This window comes from Hipposideros armiger, unplaced genomic scaffold, assembly GCF_001890085.2.
Source record: "Hipposideros armiger isolate ML-2016 unplaced genomic scaffold, ASM189008v1 scaffold_281, whole genome shotgun sequence".
Lineage (NCBI taxonomy): Eukaryota > Metazoa > Chordata > Mammalia > Chiroptera > Hipposideridae > Hipposideros > Hipposideros armiger.
This window is the reverse complement of record NW_017731631.1, coordinates 1,019,211-1,037,080: the sequence shown is the minus strand read 5'-3', so window position 1 is coordinate 1,037,080 and position 17,870 is coordinate 1,019,211. Positions and strand designations below refer to the sequence as shown.

Sequence of the window (17,870 nt, the reverse complement as noted above, 5' to 3'; positions counted from 1 at the left end):
ACGGGAAGTTACCACAGATGCCACAGAAATACAAAGGATTATTCAAGAATATAATCAAGAAATATAATCCACCAAATTCAATAACCAAGAAGAAATGGACATGTTCTTAGAAACATATACCTTTCCTAGACTGAATCACAGAATTGGAAAATCTAAATAGACTGATCAACAGTAAGGAAATCGAGTCAGTCATCCAAAACCTTCCCAAAAGCAAAAGTCTAGGAGCAGATGGCTTCACTAGTGAATTCTACCAAACATTCAAAGAGGATCTAATACCTGTCCTTCTCAAAATCTTCCAAAACATTGGAGAAGAGACAATACTCCCAAACTCATTCTATGAGGCCAACATTACTCTGATACCAAAACCTGGTATGGATAACACAAAAAGAGAAAATGACACACCAATATCTCTGATGAATACAGATGCATAAAAACCTCAACAAAATTCTAGCCAATTGAATGCAACAATGCATTAAAAAAATTATACATCACAACCAAGTGTGGTTCATCCCAGAAACACAAGGATGGTTCAACACACTCAAATCGATCAATGTGATACACTACATAAACAAAACACAGAACAAAAATCATATGATTCTATCAATAGATGCAGAAAAAGCACTTGACAAGATACAACATCCATTTATGATTAAAACACTTAAAATGGGTATAGAAGGAAAACACCTTAACATAATACAGGCCATATATGACAAACCCGCAGCTAACACCATAACTAACAGTAAAAAACTGAAGCTCTTTGCTCTACGTTCAGGAACACAACAGGGCTGTTCTCTATCACCCCTGCTTTTCAACACAGTATTGGAAATTCTAACCAGAGCAATCAGGCAAGGGAAAGAAATAAACGGCAACCAAATAGGGAATGAAGAAGTTAAATTGTCACTTTTTGCAGATGACATGATGCTATATATAGAAAACCCTAAAGACTCCAACAAAAAGCTATTAGAAACAGTAAACGAATACAGTAAAGTTGCAAGCTACAAAATCAACATACAAAAGTCCATTGCATTCCTATATACTAACAGTGAAACCTCAGGAAAAAAAAATTAACAAAAACAATTCCTCTTGCAATTGCAACAAAAAAAATAATAAAACCTAGGAATAAACTTAACCAAGGAGGTGAAAGACCTATACACTGAAAACTATAAGGCATTTTTAAAAGAAATTGAAGAAGACACAAAGAAATGGAAAGACATGCTGTATTCATGGATAGGAAGAATCAACATAGTTAAAATGGCCATATTACCCAAAGCAATATACAGATTTAATGCAATCTCCATCAAAACCTCAATGGCATTTTTTAAAGAAATAGAACAAAAAATCATCGGATTTGTATGTAACCACAAAAGACCCCGAATAGTCAAAGCAATCCTAAGAAAAAAGAACAATGCTGGAGGTATCACACTCCCTGACTTCAGCTTGTAGTACCGGGCAACAATAGTCAAAACAGTATGGTATTGGCAGAAAAAGACATACATACCCATGGGATAGAAACGAGAACCCATAAATAAACCCACGTAAATATGGAAAGATAATTTTTGACAAAGAAGCCAAATTCATACAATTCAGAAAAGGCAGCCTCTTCAATAAATGGTGCTGGGAGAATTGGAAAGCCATGTACAAAAGAATGAAACTAGGGTGCTATCTGTCACCATGTACCAAAATCAACTTAAAACGGATCAGAGCTAAACATAAGACCTGAAACAATAAACTGCATAGAAGAAAACATAGGTACTAAACTTATGGACCTTGGGTTCAAAGAGGATTTTATGAATTTGACTTCAAAGTCAACGGAAATAAAAGCTAAAATAAATGAACGGGACTATATCAAATTTAAAAACTTCTGCATAGCCAAAGAAACCATCAGCAAAATAAAGAGGCAACCAACCAAATGGGAGAAGATTTTTGCAAACAACACCTCCAATAAGGGACTAATATCCAAAATATATAGGGAACTCATACAAATCAACAACACAAAAACAAACAATCTAATTAAAAAATGGGCCAAGGGCCTGAATAGACATTTCTCCAAAGAGGACATACAAATGGCCAATAGACATATGAAAAAATGCTCAACATCACTAATCATCAGAGAAATGCAAATAAAAACCACAATGAGATTATTGCCTCACACCAATTAGAATGGCTATCACCAACAAGAGAAATAATAACAAGTGTTGGAGAGGCTGTGGAGAAAAAGGAACCCTCATACAGTGTTGGTGGGAATGCAGATTGGTGCAGCCGCTATGGAAGGCAGTGTGGAGATTCCTCAAAAGATTAAAAATGGAATTATCATGTAACCCTCTAATCCCTCTCTTGGGTATCTAGCAAAAAAATCTGAAAACATTTATCTGTAAAGATATATGTGCCCCTATGTTCATCGCATCTTTATTTATGGTGGGCAAGACATGGAAACTACCAATGTGTCCTTTGATAGATGACTGGATAAAGAAGTTGTGGTATATATACACAATGAAATACTATTCTGCCAGAAGAAAAGATGAAATAGTGCCATTTGCAACAACATGGATGGATCTTGAGATTATTATGCTAAGTAAAATAAGTCAGAAAAAGTCGAGAGCCATCTGATTTCACTGATACGTAGTATAGAAAACTGAAAACAACAAAGGAACAAGACAAACAAATGGAGAAACAAAAACTCATAGACACAGACATTAGTTTAATGGTTACCAGCGGGTGGGGGGGAGGGGGATGGTAGATGAGGTTAAAAGGGAACAAATAATGTATATGGTGATGGAAGGAGAACTGACTCTGGGTGGGAACACACAACGTGATATATAGATGATGTATTACAGAATTGTACACCATAAACTTATGTCACTTAACTAACAATTGTCACCCCAATAAACTTTAACAAATAAATAAACAAATAAATAATACCCATCAATCAAAATTATTGCTTCCTTTTACCATTCTCCCTGGCCCCATTTCTTTCTTTTCTTTTTTTCTCCCCACAGAAGAGACACCCATCACTTTCAAATTTCTGCTATGCTGTTTCAGCTTTAAACTTACCACCACCTGTCCTTATCTCTAACCCTACTGTTTCACGTGGCCCTCCTACTTGACAAAGCTAACCCTTCTTCTCTATACTTCTTATCCTGTTCCCTTCTGCCACCACCCCAAAGGGAAAAACAAACAAAAGGAATACTTTCTTGATTATGTCTTCCCTTCAAGCTACCATGGTGTCTAACATATGGAACACAATCAACAAGCATTTATATTGTTGAATGAATTATTGGATGCTCTATAGCAAATTCATGTTTTAAGCAGTAATCAAAAGTTGTTAAATTTTGCGAGTAATAAATTAATACATTCCATTCTCAACATAAAATGTTTAATCAATATCAAAGTCATATTGTTCAAGCCTTGTGAAAGAGTTGTAGCTTAAGATATAACAAAATTACAAGTACATTAAAAATTCTGCACATATTATGTGGTCAATATCTTATTAATTTATTCATCCATTCATTCATATTAATATCTTCTATGACAGGCAAAGTGCTAAGCTTTAGGAAAAAAGGATGAATAACAGCCCCTGCTCTCACACTCAATCGAGCTGGAGAGACAGATTTAAAATCATTTTTTAAATGTATATACCCTTAAACAAATAGAACAAATTACAGAATAGTACTTACTATATGCTATCAAAGGTGTAAAAGGTGGGGGATACTATATTGGTATTCACTTGTATATACATAAAAGTATCTGGAAGGATAAATAAAAAATTAAATTGTGGCTACTTCTTTTTTCCCTTAAGGAAGACTGAGTGAACAGAGGAATGAGGTGAGAGTCTTTTAACTGTCAACCTTTTTTACATTTACTGAAATTTAAGTCATGTGAATATATAAACTATTCAAAAGTTAGATAATTTTAAAAGAAAAATAATCATAACAATGCATCAAAGTGGTATAATAGCAATATATGCATATGGGACAGTGGTGGCACAAAGAACAATTGATTATACATGGTAGTATGTGCTACGGAAAGCTTCACAGAGGTGACGCTGGAGCCCACTCTCCAAGCATAAGGTCACCAGACAGAGAAAAGAGGTAAGGGGAAACTTGTACGAACAGAAGAAACAAAGAAAATATATGCAAAGGAAAAGAAGACCACAGCACATTCAGAGAAACGTAAGTGGGCTTATAGCACAGCTGGAGGTAGAATTGGAACAAAATGAGGTTGGAAATAGGGAGGGACAGGTCATGGAGGGTGTCTTACATCATCATATCATAAAGTTTGGCATATAACTGTAGGCAATTGTTAGTCACCAAAGGATTTAAAGAAAGAGAACAACATAAGGCACTATAATACTCCAGATAAAATAACTAAGTTAATGGCAGTAGAGAGTAGAAGAGACAGATTCAAGAGATTTAAAAATATGTAATATATTATTAAATAATCCATATAAAGAACTTAGTTCAGTGCCTAGCACACATAGTAATGGCTCCATAAATATATGCTGTTGTTGTTAAGTTAGACGCTCTATCTGGGGCATTCTTAAGACCAAAACTCTTTCAGAAGAACCAGTTTTAATATAATCTCCCTCCATGCCTTCCCCAATTTTGACAGGGTGAAATAATTCATTCTCTTCTCCATCCTCCCACAGAAATTCATAAATACCATATAACAGCATCTATTAAACCAGACTGTGATTGTGCACACACCTGTTTCCCCAGTAGACTGTGCTCAGGGACAGTACAATTAGGCAAAGACAGTAATGTCACAAACTGTGAGATCTAGTTAAACTAGAGAAAGCACTACGTTTAATTAGAATAACCATACCACTGCACAAATGCTAAAGAAACTGATAATAATAGCAATAGCCTTGCTGAAAACACTTGCAATACAGCAGTGGATTTAGTATCTAAACCAATACTAATCTGAAATATATAATTTCCATAATTAAACTTCAAACAGTTTATCAGGAAGTAAAAAAAAATCACTCTTGTGTTTTTAATGACATGGAAATAAAGCACATAAATGAAAAACAACTGAAGTTTTTCTAAAGTTGACTCCCTGTGAAGATAGTTCTCCATAATTCCACTAGATCTTCTAAAAAGAAAAAAAAATCTTTATTATAATAACTTGCAGCACAGGAAATCCTAGAAATTTGACTATCTTATACAAGCCATTAAATGTATTCTGCAAATTGAGCAAAGGCCAACAGTATGTTGTCCTTTAAAACAAAACAAAACAAAAACAAAAACAAAAAAACCTCATACTATATGATGCATTAAAGAGGATTTTTATTAGATTTCATAGCTATGCAAACATGACAATCACAAAAACTAATTTGGTGGTCAAAATGAGCTGGAAATCACAAAAATTACTAGTCATTCTATCTGCAGTATATAATCAGCCATATCATTTGCAAATACCCTTAAGCTTCCCCACAACTGAGGCTCAGACATAAACTGACTGAAAGAAAGTAAATTAGATCCAGGTATACTTAGGTTAATATGAAGAAAAATAAATTCAAACTTACTTCATGATATATTTGGCTCTGTCTATTGTTTGAGCTTTAACTTTTACTAAAAGTGGGTGACTGTTATAAGTTTCATTCTTCCACTGGCCATACAGACGGTATCTTAAAAAGTGATGAGATGAAGAATTAGAATAAGTTATACACTTAGAGGTTAATGCACTAGAATAGTAGTTCAAAATACAAAAATATTATATAGTTACCTATGCTGATATGGAAATGTTTTAAACATTCCCCATAGTTCCTCAGACATACAAGCATTGCAGTCCATCAAAGAAAGAGATGGAAGTAGTACTTGGTCAGTAATGCTAAGCAAACAGCTAAGGATAACTTCCTAAGAAGAAGGGAGGAAAAATTATTTCAGTAAGAGGTACATATTAATCCCTCCCCCAATTAAATTTATTATCAGCCTTGGAAAAATTGGCATTCCTTGATTCATAACACACCATATCTAATTCCCCGCATTATCACAGTCCTTTTCACAATTGTTATTGTGTTTCTCCAATCTAAGAAAGCAAATGATGTGAGGGAAGGAAAAGGGTAGCAAGAGAATAAGGGACTTTTATTATCTCTCTTCCTTCTTCAACGTGGTAATCATCAAAAATAGGAGGTTGTAAATCTCAAAAGGTAACTTGTAAAATAATGCCAAAAGCTATAATCAGCATGCAAAGTATAAAATAATTATTTAAACAGGTGATTAAAGCTTGTCCACAGTAAAACTTGCAGTATGCTGTACCTAGACAAACATTAGACAAACTGGATTTTTTCTAGTCTCTTACCGTTTTCTCTTTATCTTCTTGTTTGCTCCCATCAGACTGAAACTAAAATTAGAAAAAAAAAACTATAAATAAAATGCAAAGAGGTTAAGATTATGCTTTCAATTTAGTTTCTAATTTGAAAAAAATTAACTTGCACATGGTCGTGAATTATTTCCTATTTACTCACTTGTAGCCAGTATTACCAACTAACATTTTAAAATTTCATCTATATTTCTAATCTCCAAATCATTTACAACATTCATGAGTTTTAAATGCCAATTTTATAGGTCAATTCTTTTTTCAAACTCATTATCACAAACCAAAGCATCCTAAAATGAATCAAAGTACTTATTACAAAATTGTATCCAGCACAACTTGGTTAGAATGCATTTGCATTTTTCTATCCATGCATTCTCATTTTCCCCCTACAGAATTGGTAAAATCTAACACTAAAGCAACAATGAAAAAAAAAAATTAAACCCAAAGAAATTTAAAGCTATGCTTTAATTCACCATTCATTATTTAAGCCCTCACTGAGAAATAAGCCCAAAATATTAATAACACTGCTGCCAAAAACACTGCCTAACTTGGACGCTGAAAAAATGTGAGGCAGTATTATATCAATGATTTGCAGATGGGCAGCTAAAGTGCCATGTTTGACAATGCTGTCCATTCACTCAATATGAAGCAGTGATTAATAATTGTGTGTGTATATAGGCAGGTAGAGGGTTAGGGGATTGTGTAAAGGACAACTGAAGCATTGATACTCGAGGCCAACTTGGGAGTCCTGGGTAGGATTTAGCACACCAAGTTAGGGAAGGGGAAAAGCTAATATGCAGCTAACGAGCTTCTTATTTTCTTGGCAGATAAGGGTATTTTATGCATATGTTTTCATGCTTAAGCAATTTAATGGGTGTAACTAAAGGGAAGTATAATGTCTGTGCAAATTTTTCACCTAAGACTAACTCAGGGACTGCCATGTTACTTTGATGAGAAAACATACACACAATCATATCTGTTTTAATAGGCAGGATAAAAAGCTACGGTTCCTTTCACAGAAACAATTATTAAGTCAACATATATCCTGGCCAGCAAATAAGTAATCAGGTTATGAAGGAGTTTCCTGGCAGAAAACAAACTACCTAGTTGATTTTGCTTTCTGTTTGTGGGGCAGTGGGGAAGTAAATTCTGTTAACATATTGGGTATACACTGGGAGGCAGAAATAAGGGTATATCATAATTAGAAGAACTAGGTTTATAATACATTATGTTGGGGATAAAGGCAGTTAAGCTACTCCTTTCCTGGTATGCTATGATTCAAGCAAACTTAATAAAGCTACAAATAATTTTCTCCATAGAAATAAAACATTTTCTTAATTATGTAGCTGTCCTACTAGATAATTATGAGGTTCTGATGTCTATGTTAGTTATCCAGATTTCATAAGCAAAAAAAAAATGAAAAAGATAAAGAAATATGGAGAGTAAAACGGAACCATCTAGAAGGACAGAAAGAAAACTTCCTATCAAAAGTTAATTATAACAAAGATGAACAAAAAGTAAATCAAGAGGTATATACAAGTAAAAGTAATTTTCTTTTGTTTGGTAAGAAGATAAAGGCACATTCTACCCCCTTGATGCTTTCTTTTTGAGTTTAATTTGCTTTTTAATTCAGAGTAAATATAAAACTCTCCATTCCCATAATATAATACTAGAAGTTTTGACTGGCCAGACCAGGAAGGAATGGGAGGAAGAAAGAATGGAGAAAAACAAAAGATATGCCTTCAGTCATTCATTTAGTATGTGCCAGGCACTGGGAATTCAAAGACGAACAGGATGGAGGAGTTCCTATCTTTGAGGATCTCTTGGAAGATCAAAGCTACACTTGCTAATGTACTGTTAGGAACCAAAATTTTAAGTTTGAATAAAATTCAGCACTCACAATTATGCCTAGACAGACCATCAGCTATAAATGGCCCCAAGCAGGTTCCAATCTTGTCCTATAATGACGGAGCAGCTGACGGGGCAGCATAACAGTACTGGGCACAAAAAAGAATGTATGTCCATTAGGAGGGGGCACTTGGAGAATGAAAAATAAAGGCTGAGAAAAGTTGTAGCTGTAACTATGATAGATAAATCACTTTTTTATTACTAATGTTCTTTGTTTAGTACTTCTAACCCATGAACATTTCAAATGCTACTTTAGACTATACATTATCTCCAAAAAGAAATAAAATAAAACATACTAAGATTTGTTACTAGATTGGAACCTGAAGCTACATCTAAGTCAATTATAGAACTTAGAAATTATTTTCACCTTCCTTCTTTTTCTTTTTTTTTAAAGTTTATTAGGGTGACAGTGGTTAGTAAAGTTACATAGGTTTCAGGTGTACAATTCTGTAATATATCATCTACATATCACATTGTGTGTTCACCACCATCCTTATTTTTCTTGTTCTTATTAACTACCATTTACTGAGTAGTCACTATGTGCCATGTACTTGGCTACGAACTTCACATTTATGTCTTAAAACTACTCTATGAGAAAAACCTTCTTGCTAGCAAGGATCCAAATAAGACCCATCAAAATAACTTACAAATAGGAAAATATAACCTATAGGTTACAAGTTACAGAAACATGAGTTTACCAAGCCTGGAGAAGAGATAACTAAATAGCTTGTCAATGCTTGGGTTCAAAACCTTTTTATTTTTCAATCAGAAACTCGTAAGACTTTATAAAACACCTGGAAATAACCAGTAATATTGATACTGCACCATTAACGAAAACAGAAGAAGAGATACTAAATGAAAAAAGTACTATCTTCCACCACATTTCAATACAAATCCATCCTAAGATGCCAAAGAGCTAATAGCATATGATCACCTATACAGGATGACCACACGTGCTGGCTCTCACTTTTTATCCCAGTATAAATAGCAGCACAACCTTTCAACCTCGAGAGTCCTGGTTTAGATAATAAAGTACATGGTCTCCCTACTTACCACATGAGTAGCATTCAAATTGGAGTAAATGACTTGTAGGAGTGATTTAAATATATAAATATATTTTATAATAGTTTATAATAGTTTTATTTTATGATATGGGAATATTTTCTTTTTTTGTGGGAGTGGTTTAAATATTAAAATAGGGAAAATGAAACAAATTGCTAAATAGTTATGCTCAGTTTCATAAAATACACCACCCAAAAGTAGGTTAAAACACTGATTATGACATGAAAATATGCTTTGTTTTTACACAAGCATGGTTCTAACAAGATGTGTATAAAAATGGGTATTTTCAATGCACTTCATGAATATGAATAGGTGATTTATGTAACTGAATTATTTTAATAATAGAAATATAAAAAGAGAGTTCATAATGGAAGTCTCTTATAAAACAAAAAACTGCCCTGTAAATCTATCATTAGGGCAAATTAAGGTTTTCATATAGAATTTGTTTAAAATAATATGCCCTGTGTTTCTGTTTAGATTTCCCCCAGAAGCAGACCCTATTCAAGTTCAGGCACAGTTTATTTGGGAAGTAATCCTAGGAACCACCAATAGGAAATTATTCTTGTGGGTAACTGAAGCTTAATCTCACTGGAGACTCTGAGGGTCTGTGTAGAAATCTCGGGGTTACCTCATCTAAGGGCAACTCCCATCATTTCACTGGTTGAGAGTTGGGGAGAGGGGATGAGGCAATTTAGTTCCCCAGCATCCAGGTTACCAACTCCTGCACTATCCATGCAGGCTCCCTGGGCCAGAAAAGCCCTCAAAGAGATACAAGTGCCAGCAGTTTAAAATCAGGCTGCCACACAATGAAATGGTAAGGACTTGGCATAAGAAATACAGTAGGTTCTGACAGCATCTGCTATGCCCTGCCCAGAGAAATGGCAAAACCTCTAAGAGGTGTGTGTTTTCACAAATATTTTTATGTTACTTCTCTTTTACACACTTCAAATTGTTTTTCTGAAACAGAACATTCAGGTTCAATGTCAGAAAAGTCTTTGCAAGGAGGCACAGGGGTTGAATCAATTGTTCACAGTGTGCATTTGAATCACACTAAAAATTCCACTTTCATGTATAAAATGTACTTTTGAAGAATTATACTGTTTGTACACAGTATCTACATTTGCCAATTAATAGACATAACAGCTGCCTATCCTTGTATGTTTATATACCTCTCTTAGGTTAAAAGTATAGCTAATAAGAAAAATTAAGATCCTACTTGTAATTTATTACCTTAACTGTGATTCTACACCTTGATTACAATTGTCACATGAAGATATTCAGTAATAGCTAAGGTAACCTTAGTTCAAACCAATTATTATAGGTGACAATGTCAGTGCAAATATAAACATCATAACAGTTCTTCCCTGCTCAGGCTCATTCAATAGCAAGGGTGTTGCGAATTAAATTTGGTCTCCAACTCTCTAGAACTCCTCATGTGCTTTGTATAAGACTACTAATAGGAAAAGTACATAGGGGAACTTAACAAATGGTGCCAAAGATAGTAATATTTGTCTCTATTTGGACAATAAGAATCATACTGCAAGGTTTTGGTTATCTTAAAAACATTCTTCCAGGGCCGGCCGAGTGGCTTGTTGGTTAAGAGTTGGCTTGGGAGCGCGAGCTTTGAGCAGCAAGGCTGCTGGTTTGGATCCCACATGGGCCAGTGACTCTGCTCCCTACAGATGGTGAACAACAGCTCGACCTGGAGCTGGGCTGCCGTGAGTCGCCGGCAAAGGCACAGGCTGCAGCGGGGCTGCAGTGGGCTACCGTAAGCTACTGTGAGGGGCCAGCAGCCAGCATGAGCGGCTGGCAGCCAGCGTGACCTGCCGTGAGCTGCCATGAGCAGCCGTCCAAGGGCCAGCGACCGATCTGCCTCAGCCAGGAAGAGCACAATGATCACAATACCAACATGGGCCAGTGAAGCAACGTCCTCCACAATTAGACTAAAGAACAAAATACAGCAACTTGTCTGTTCCCCTTCCCCAATTTCCCAACGCTGTTCCTTCCCCTAATTCCCCAATAAAATCTTTAAAAATTCTTATAAAATTTGTTTCCACCTAAACAGAGACAAACACATCTATAACTATGCTTAACTAGTTCACTTACATAACTCAAGCAATAAAACTTTCCCTTATTTGATAATTTTTTTGATTTGTTTCTAATTTATAACACAACTTTCAACAATGAGAGGGAAAATAAAATCTGATTATCACTACAACATAAAGAAGCCAAAGTCACATCTGCTCAAGGCAAATGAACCTTCAACTTTAAAGTGGTATCTACGCATGGCCAAGTGGCTCAGTTAGATGGTTAAGAGTGTGAGCTCTGAGCAACAGGGTCGCTGGCTCAATTCCCACGTGGGCCAGTGAGCTGTGCCTGAGCTGAGCTGACACTGAGCTGCCAACAGGTGGCAGGATGTAAGCACACAGTGGCAAGTTACCAAAAGTAATTGTCAGAACTTGTATAATGATCACTTACAAAAGTAATGTGATAAATTACTATGATCTGAAGAATTCATGACAACTATTTTTTTAATCTCTAAAGTTGAATACCTAACTAATTATACATATCTCATTTGACTCTAATTGCAACCTCAGGAACTAGATAAGGCAAATACTATTACCATCTGTCTCTGGCTTAGAAAAGTGACCAGATTAAGGTCACATAACTAGCAAGAGGCTAGTGGCTCATCCTGATAAAAACCAGTTAACCTATCAATTTCTAATACTTTAAGTATTTTGTTTGGGGGAAGAACCTTAAATGAAGACTCTTTGAGAACAAGTTAGGTTGTAAATTCAATGTATGACAGAAAACTACATGAGGTCTGACAATTAAGTTCACGAACTTGCCACTGTGAGCGTACATTGACAGTAGTGTACAAACAGCTCAGTAAGGCTTCATAACCTTAGTATATCAGTGTCTCATAGCTATATTCGTGTTGAAGTGTGGTGGTGTCTTGCTGAGTGGCATTCATTATTGTTGTTGCATGTTTTTCTGTGTCGTTGAGAGAATGTCTGAACTTGAATTAGAGCAACAAACAAACATTAAATTTCTTGTTAAACTTGGCAAGAGTGGAAGTGAAATCAGGGACATGTTAGTCCAAGTTCATGGGAATAATTCCATGAAGAAAACATCAGTGTACAAATGGATTAAATGTTTTTCTGAAGGGAGAGAACACGTCACTGATGAAGAGAGGTCAGAGCAGCCGGTAACAAGCAGAACTGACGAAAACACTGCAAATATTCATCGAATTGAGCATCAAAATTGTCAGCTGACTGTGAGAAGCATAGCAGACCAAGTAAACACCAATAGAGAAACAGTTAGGAAAATCTTAACTGAAATCTTGGCATGAGAAAGGTATGTGAAAAAATACTCCCGAAAGAGCGCACCAATGAACAAAAGGAAAGGAGAGTGAAGTTTGCCAAGACCTTTTGGAGAGGCAAGACAGTGCTCTGGGCCATGTTATCACTGGTAATGAAACATGGGTGTACCAATATTACCCTGAAACAAAGTGTCAAAGTGCACGATGGAAGGCAGCCGATTTTCCATGACCAAAAAAGTTTCATCAGTCCAAATCAAGAGTCAAAACAATGTTGCTAACCTGTTTTGATACCAGAGGGACTATTCATTATGAATTTGTATCAAATGAACAAACAGTTAACCAAGTTTGCTATTTGGAAGTGCTGAAAAGGCTTCATGAAAAAGTTAGACGACCTGAACTTTTCACCAACAATTCATGGCTCTTGCATCATGACAATGTACCAGCTCACATGGCACTGTCTGTAAAGGAGTTTTTAGCCAGTAAACAAAGAACCGTATTGGAACACCGTCCCTACTCACCAGATCTAGCCCTCAATGACTTCTTTCTTTCCCCGAAGATAAAGGAAATATTGAAAGGAAGACATTTTGATGACATTCAGGACATCAAGAATAATAGGATGACAGCTCTGATGGCCATTCCAGAAAAAGAGTTCCAAAATTGCTTTGAAGAGTGGACTAAGTGCTGGCGTTGGTGCATAGCTTCCCAAGGAGAGTACTTCGAAGGTGACTACAGTGATATTCAGCAATGAGGTATATAGCACTTTTTCTACAATGAGTTCGCGAACTTAATTGTCAGGCTTCCGTGTACTCACTATTGCCCTAAAAAGTCCTTTAATTGACCTATAAAGTATAAAGACAAATTATCTTTCATTTAAGTTGAATACAAGTCTGCTTTTTCACCTCTAGTATTAGAGGGAATCACTGTTAAGTGAACATGAGCTGTAAACATGAATTCATGTGAACATGAGATTAACTGGTTGGCTTGCATTTAGGGGCCATGTCCCTTGAAAACACATTATAAAAGCGAGACGAGACTCACACAATGGAGTGAGTTATCTCTAAGGGAACTCAGAAACTGAACCAAACTGAAAGAAAAATGTTCTCCAATTTCACCCTTACGCCTAGACATAAACACTGACGGAACAAGTCCGGCCACATTCACATAAACCAACCACAGGTATGGCACAATTCCACTGTACTTGACCCTGTATCTTCATCCAAAAGGAATATTAACTTCAAGCTCCAGCCTACACAACCAGGATAGATCTTCAATTTTGAAAACAAATAAATGGAGTGAAGGAAGATCACAGCCACTCCCTCCCCGAACATCTGACGAAAAACAAAACAAAAAAAAGTAAACATAAAGCCAAAATTCTAAAGTAGTTGATTCATAAACCAGAGTTTTGAAATCAGCGTCTAAAGTACACTCCCTCCTTAACAACCCAAACTTTTATTATGAAAAATTACAGGTTTACATAAAAGTTGAATGGATAGTATACTATCCATAAATACCCACATACCTACATTATAATTCCACAAGTAACATTTTGCATTTTTATTTTGACTGACCCAAAAAATTGCAGACATGACACTTCATCTCAAAACAATTCAGCATGCATCTCCTAAGAAAAAGTCATTCTTCCACATTATTACAATATCATTATCAAAACTATTGTTACTAACATCTAATACCTAGTCTGAGGTAGGTTTTGACTCTGTGACTCTAGGTTTCTCTAAATTTATCTGTGAAAATGGAATACTCTAAATACAAAACTTTATTTTACATATACTTAATGGTAATCACTCAAAAAATCCAGAACTGAAATATATAACATAAAAAGAGAAGAAATGGAGGGAAAAATCATAGAATACCACCACACTGAAATAATAGACAACAACAAAAAGGCAAAGAAACAATGGAGACACAGTCCTACCAAAAAACCAAAGAGAGAATGATAGGAAATCTTCACATATCAATAATCACCCTAAATGTAAATAGGCTGAACTCACCAATAAAAAGGCGGACTGCACACTAGATCAGAACACTAAACCCAACCATATGCTGCTTCCAAAAGACACCTCTCAGCTACAAGGACAAATACACACTCAAAGTGAAAGGGTGGAAATTGACACTCCAAGCAAATGATATCAGAGAAAAGCAGGTGTAGCTATGCTGATATCAGATGAAACAGACTTCAGAATAAAAAAGGTAACAACAGACAAAGATGGGCATTTCGTAATGATAAAGGGAACAATACAACAAAAAGACATAACAGTCATCAATATTTATACCCGCTATCAGGAAGCACCAAAATATACAAAGCAACTACTAACAGAACTAAAGGGAGAAATTGACCAAAACACTATTATAGTAGGGGACCTAGATACATCATTGACAGCTATGGAGAAATCATCCAAACAGAAAAGAAAGAAATACCAGCCCCAAATGAGACATTAGATGAAATGGACATAATTGATATTTATAGAGTACTTCATCCTAGAACATCAGACTATACATTCTTTTCTAGTGTCCATGGAACATTCTCAAGAATAGACCACAGGAAAAAGAACAATGCTGGAGGTTATCACACTCCCTGAATTCAGCCTGCACTACAAGGCAACAATATTCAAAACAGTATGGTATTGGCAGATAAACAGGCACACAGACCAATGGAATAACTGACAACCCAGAAATAAACCCACATAATTAGAGACAGATAATTTAAGACAAAGAAGCCAAAAACATGCATTGGAGATAAGACAGTGTCTTCAATAAATGCTGCTGGGAGAACTGAAAAGCCATGTGCAAAAAAAAGAAAAAAAAATGAAATTAGACTGCTATCTGTCACCGTGTACCAAAATTAACTCAAAATGGATCAAAGACCTAAACATAAGACCTGAAACAATAAGCTGCATAGAAGAAAACATAGGTACTAAACTTTTGGACCTCGGGTTCAAAGAGGATTTTATAGGGCCAGCCAAGTGGCATGTTGGTTAAGAGTTGGCTTGGGACGCCAGCTCTGAGCAGTAGGGCCCCGGTTTGGATCCCATATTAGGGCCAGTGACGCTGCACCCTCTACAGCTAAGATGGTGAACAACAGCCCAACCTGGAACTGGGCTGCCGTGAGTCACCAGCAATGGCATAGGCTACAGTGGGCTGCCATAAGCTACCGTGAGTGGCTGCCAGCTGGCGTGAGCGGCCGTCCAGTGCCAGTCACCGATCTGCCTGGGAAGAGCACAATGATAATACGAACTTGGGCCAGTGAAGTGATGTCCTCCACAACTAGACTGAAGAACAAAAGGACAGTGACTTGTCTGTTCCCCTTCCCCAACTGCCCAATAAAATCTTTAAAATAAAAAAAGAGGATTTTATGAATTTGACTTCAAAGGCAAGGGAAGTAAAAGCTAAAATAAATGAATGGGACTATATCAAACTAAAAAGTTTCTACACAGCAAAAGAAACTATCAACAAAATAAAGAGGCAACCAACTGAATGGGAGAATATTTTTGCAAACAATGCCTCCAATAAGGGGCTAATATCCAAACTATATAAGGAACTCATACAACTCAACAACAAAAAAACAAACAATCCAATTAAAAAGTGGGCAGAAGGCCTGAATAGACATTGCTCAAAAGAGGTCATACAGACGACCAACAGACATATGAAAAAATGCTCAACATCACTAATCATCAGAGAAATACAAATAAAAACCACAATGAGATAGCACCTCACACCACTTAGAATGGCTATCATCAACAAGACAAATAATAACAAGTGTTGGAGAGGCTGTGGAGAAAAAGGAACCCTCATACACTGCTGGTGGGAATGCAGATTGGTGCAGCCACTATGGAAGGCAGTGTGGAGGTACCTCAAAAATTAAGAATAGAATTACCATATGACCAGCAATCCTTCTTCTGAGTATCTAACCAAAAAGTCTGAAAATATTTATTCGTAAAGATATATGTGCTCCGATGTTCATTGCAGTCTTTATTTATGGTGGCCAAGTCACGGAAACAACCAATGTGTCTTTCAATAGATAATTGGATAAAGAAGTTGTGGTATATACACACAATGGAATACTATTCTGCCATAAGAAAAGATGAAATACTGCCATTTGCGACAACATGGATGCATCGTGAGATTATAATGCTAAGCAAAATAAGTCAGACAGAAAAAGTCGAGAAGCATATTTCACTGATATGTGATATATAAAACTGAAAACATCAAAAGAATAAGAAAAACAAATGAAGAAACAGAAACTCACAGACACAGACAATAGTTTAGTGTTTACCAGAGGATAAGGGCATATGGGGGTGGTAGATGAGGGTAAAGGGGATCAAATATATGGTGATAGAAAGAGAACTGAATCTGGGTGGTGAACACACAATGTGATATATAGATGATGTATTACAGAACTGTACACCGGAAATCTATGTAACTTTGCTAACAAGTGTCACTCCAGTAAACTTTAATTAAAAAACAAAAGACTTCCAGGTGATTCTGATGCATGCTGAAGTGTGAGAATCACACTGAGCAAGTCCTCAGTTAATATTGTTCATGGGCTCTGTGACTTAAGGGAAATAATGTATAATGAAACCAATTTTAGCATATATTAATTGATGTAAACAAGAGTTAAGTGTCTATGGCATCTTATCAACATTTTATCAAAACGTCATTATTCAAGGACCTACTGTACTAGATAGTCCTATACTATCTCAAATTTAAAAAGTACATTCACACAAACACACACAATCATAGAGATAAATTATTACAAACAAGTATAGGCAGTAACACTAGTCTGTTAAGTGATATCTGGTGTAAGTATATAACCTACTTTCTAAAAATATGCACAATTTATATACACAAGCAACTCCAAGCTTATAAATGAGAGATTTTTAAAAATAAGTTTAATTGTAAATACATTATTTGGAGCTCCGGTCACATTCCATCCTATAAACCTTGGTTAAATTCCTAGCTAGGCAAAAAAAAACCTTTAAACCTGTAAATAGAGAACACATGATTTGTTACAGTGAAATATTTTCATGGGTAAAAAATAAACCAAGATTCAAACTCAGATCATTGGAAAGATTCACTTTTACTACCACAAACTTAGCAATGGAAGAAAACAGATTTCTTCCCACACTGTGATCAAAATAAACATTTTTTTTCTCTTCCCTTCTACCTTTCTACCTCGGCAAAAACAGAGACTGGAGTTAGGTGCAGGCATCAGGCACAACTGTGATAAACATAAGTATAGGAG

At 35.8% G+C, this 17,870-nt stretch overlaps 1 protein-coding gene across 6 annotated transcripts in view; it reads right to left on the bottom strand.

Moving 5' to 3' along the window:
* The window catches only part of THOC2 (THO complex subunit 2), a 135,624-nt gene that overhangs the window by 42,829 nt on the left and 74,925 nt on the right, over positions 1-17,870 (bottom strand). For all 6 annotated transcript variants that reach the window (XM_019657928.1, XM_019657930.1, XM_019657929.1 and 3 more), the window contains exons 13-15: positions 6,301-6,342; positions 5,725-5,855; positions 5,525-5,626 (exon numbers count right to left, since the gene is read on the bottom strand). In XM_019657928.1, the coding sequence (XP_019513473.1) occupies positions 5,525-5,626; positions 5,725-5,855; positions 6,301-6,342 (275 nt within the window). The remainder of the gene's footprint in view (positions 1-5,524; positions 5,627-5,724; positions 5,856-6,300; positions 6,343-17,870) is intronic.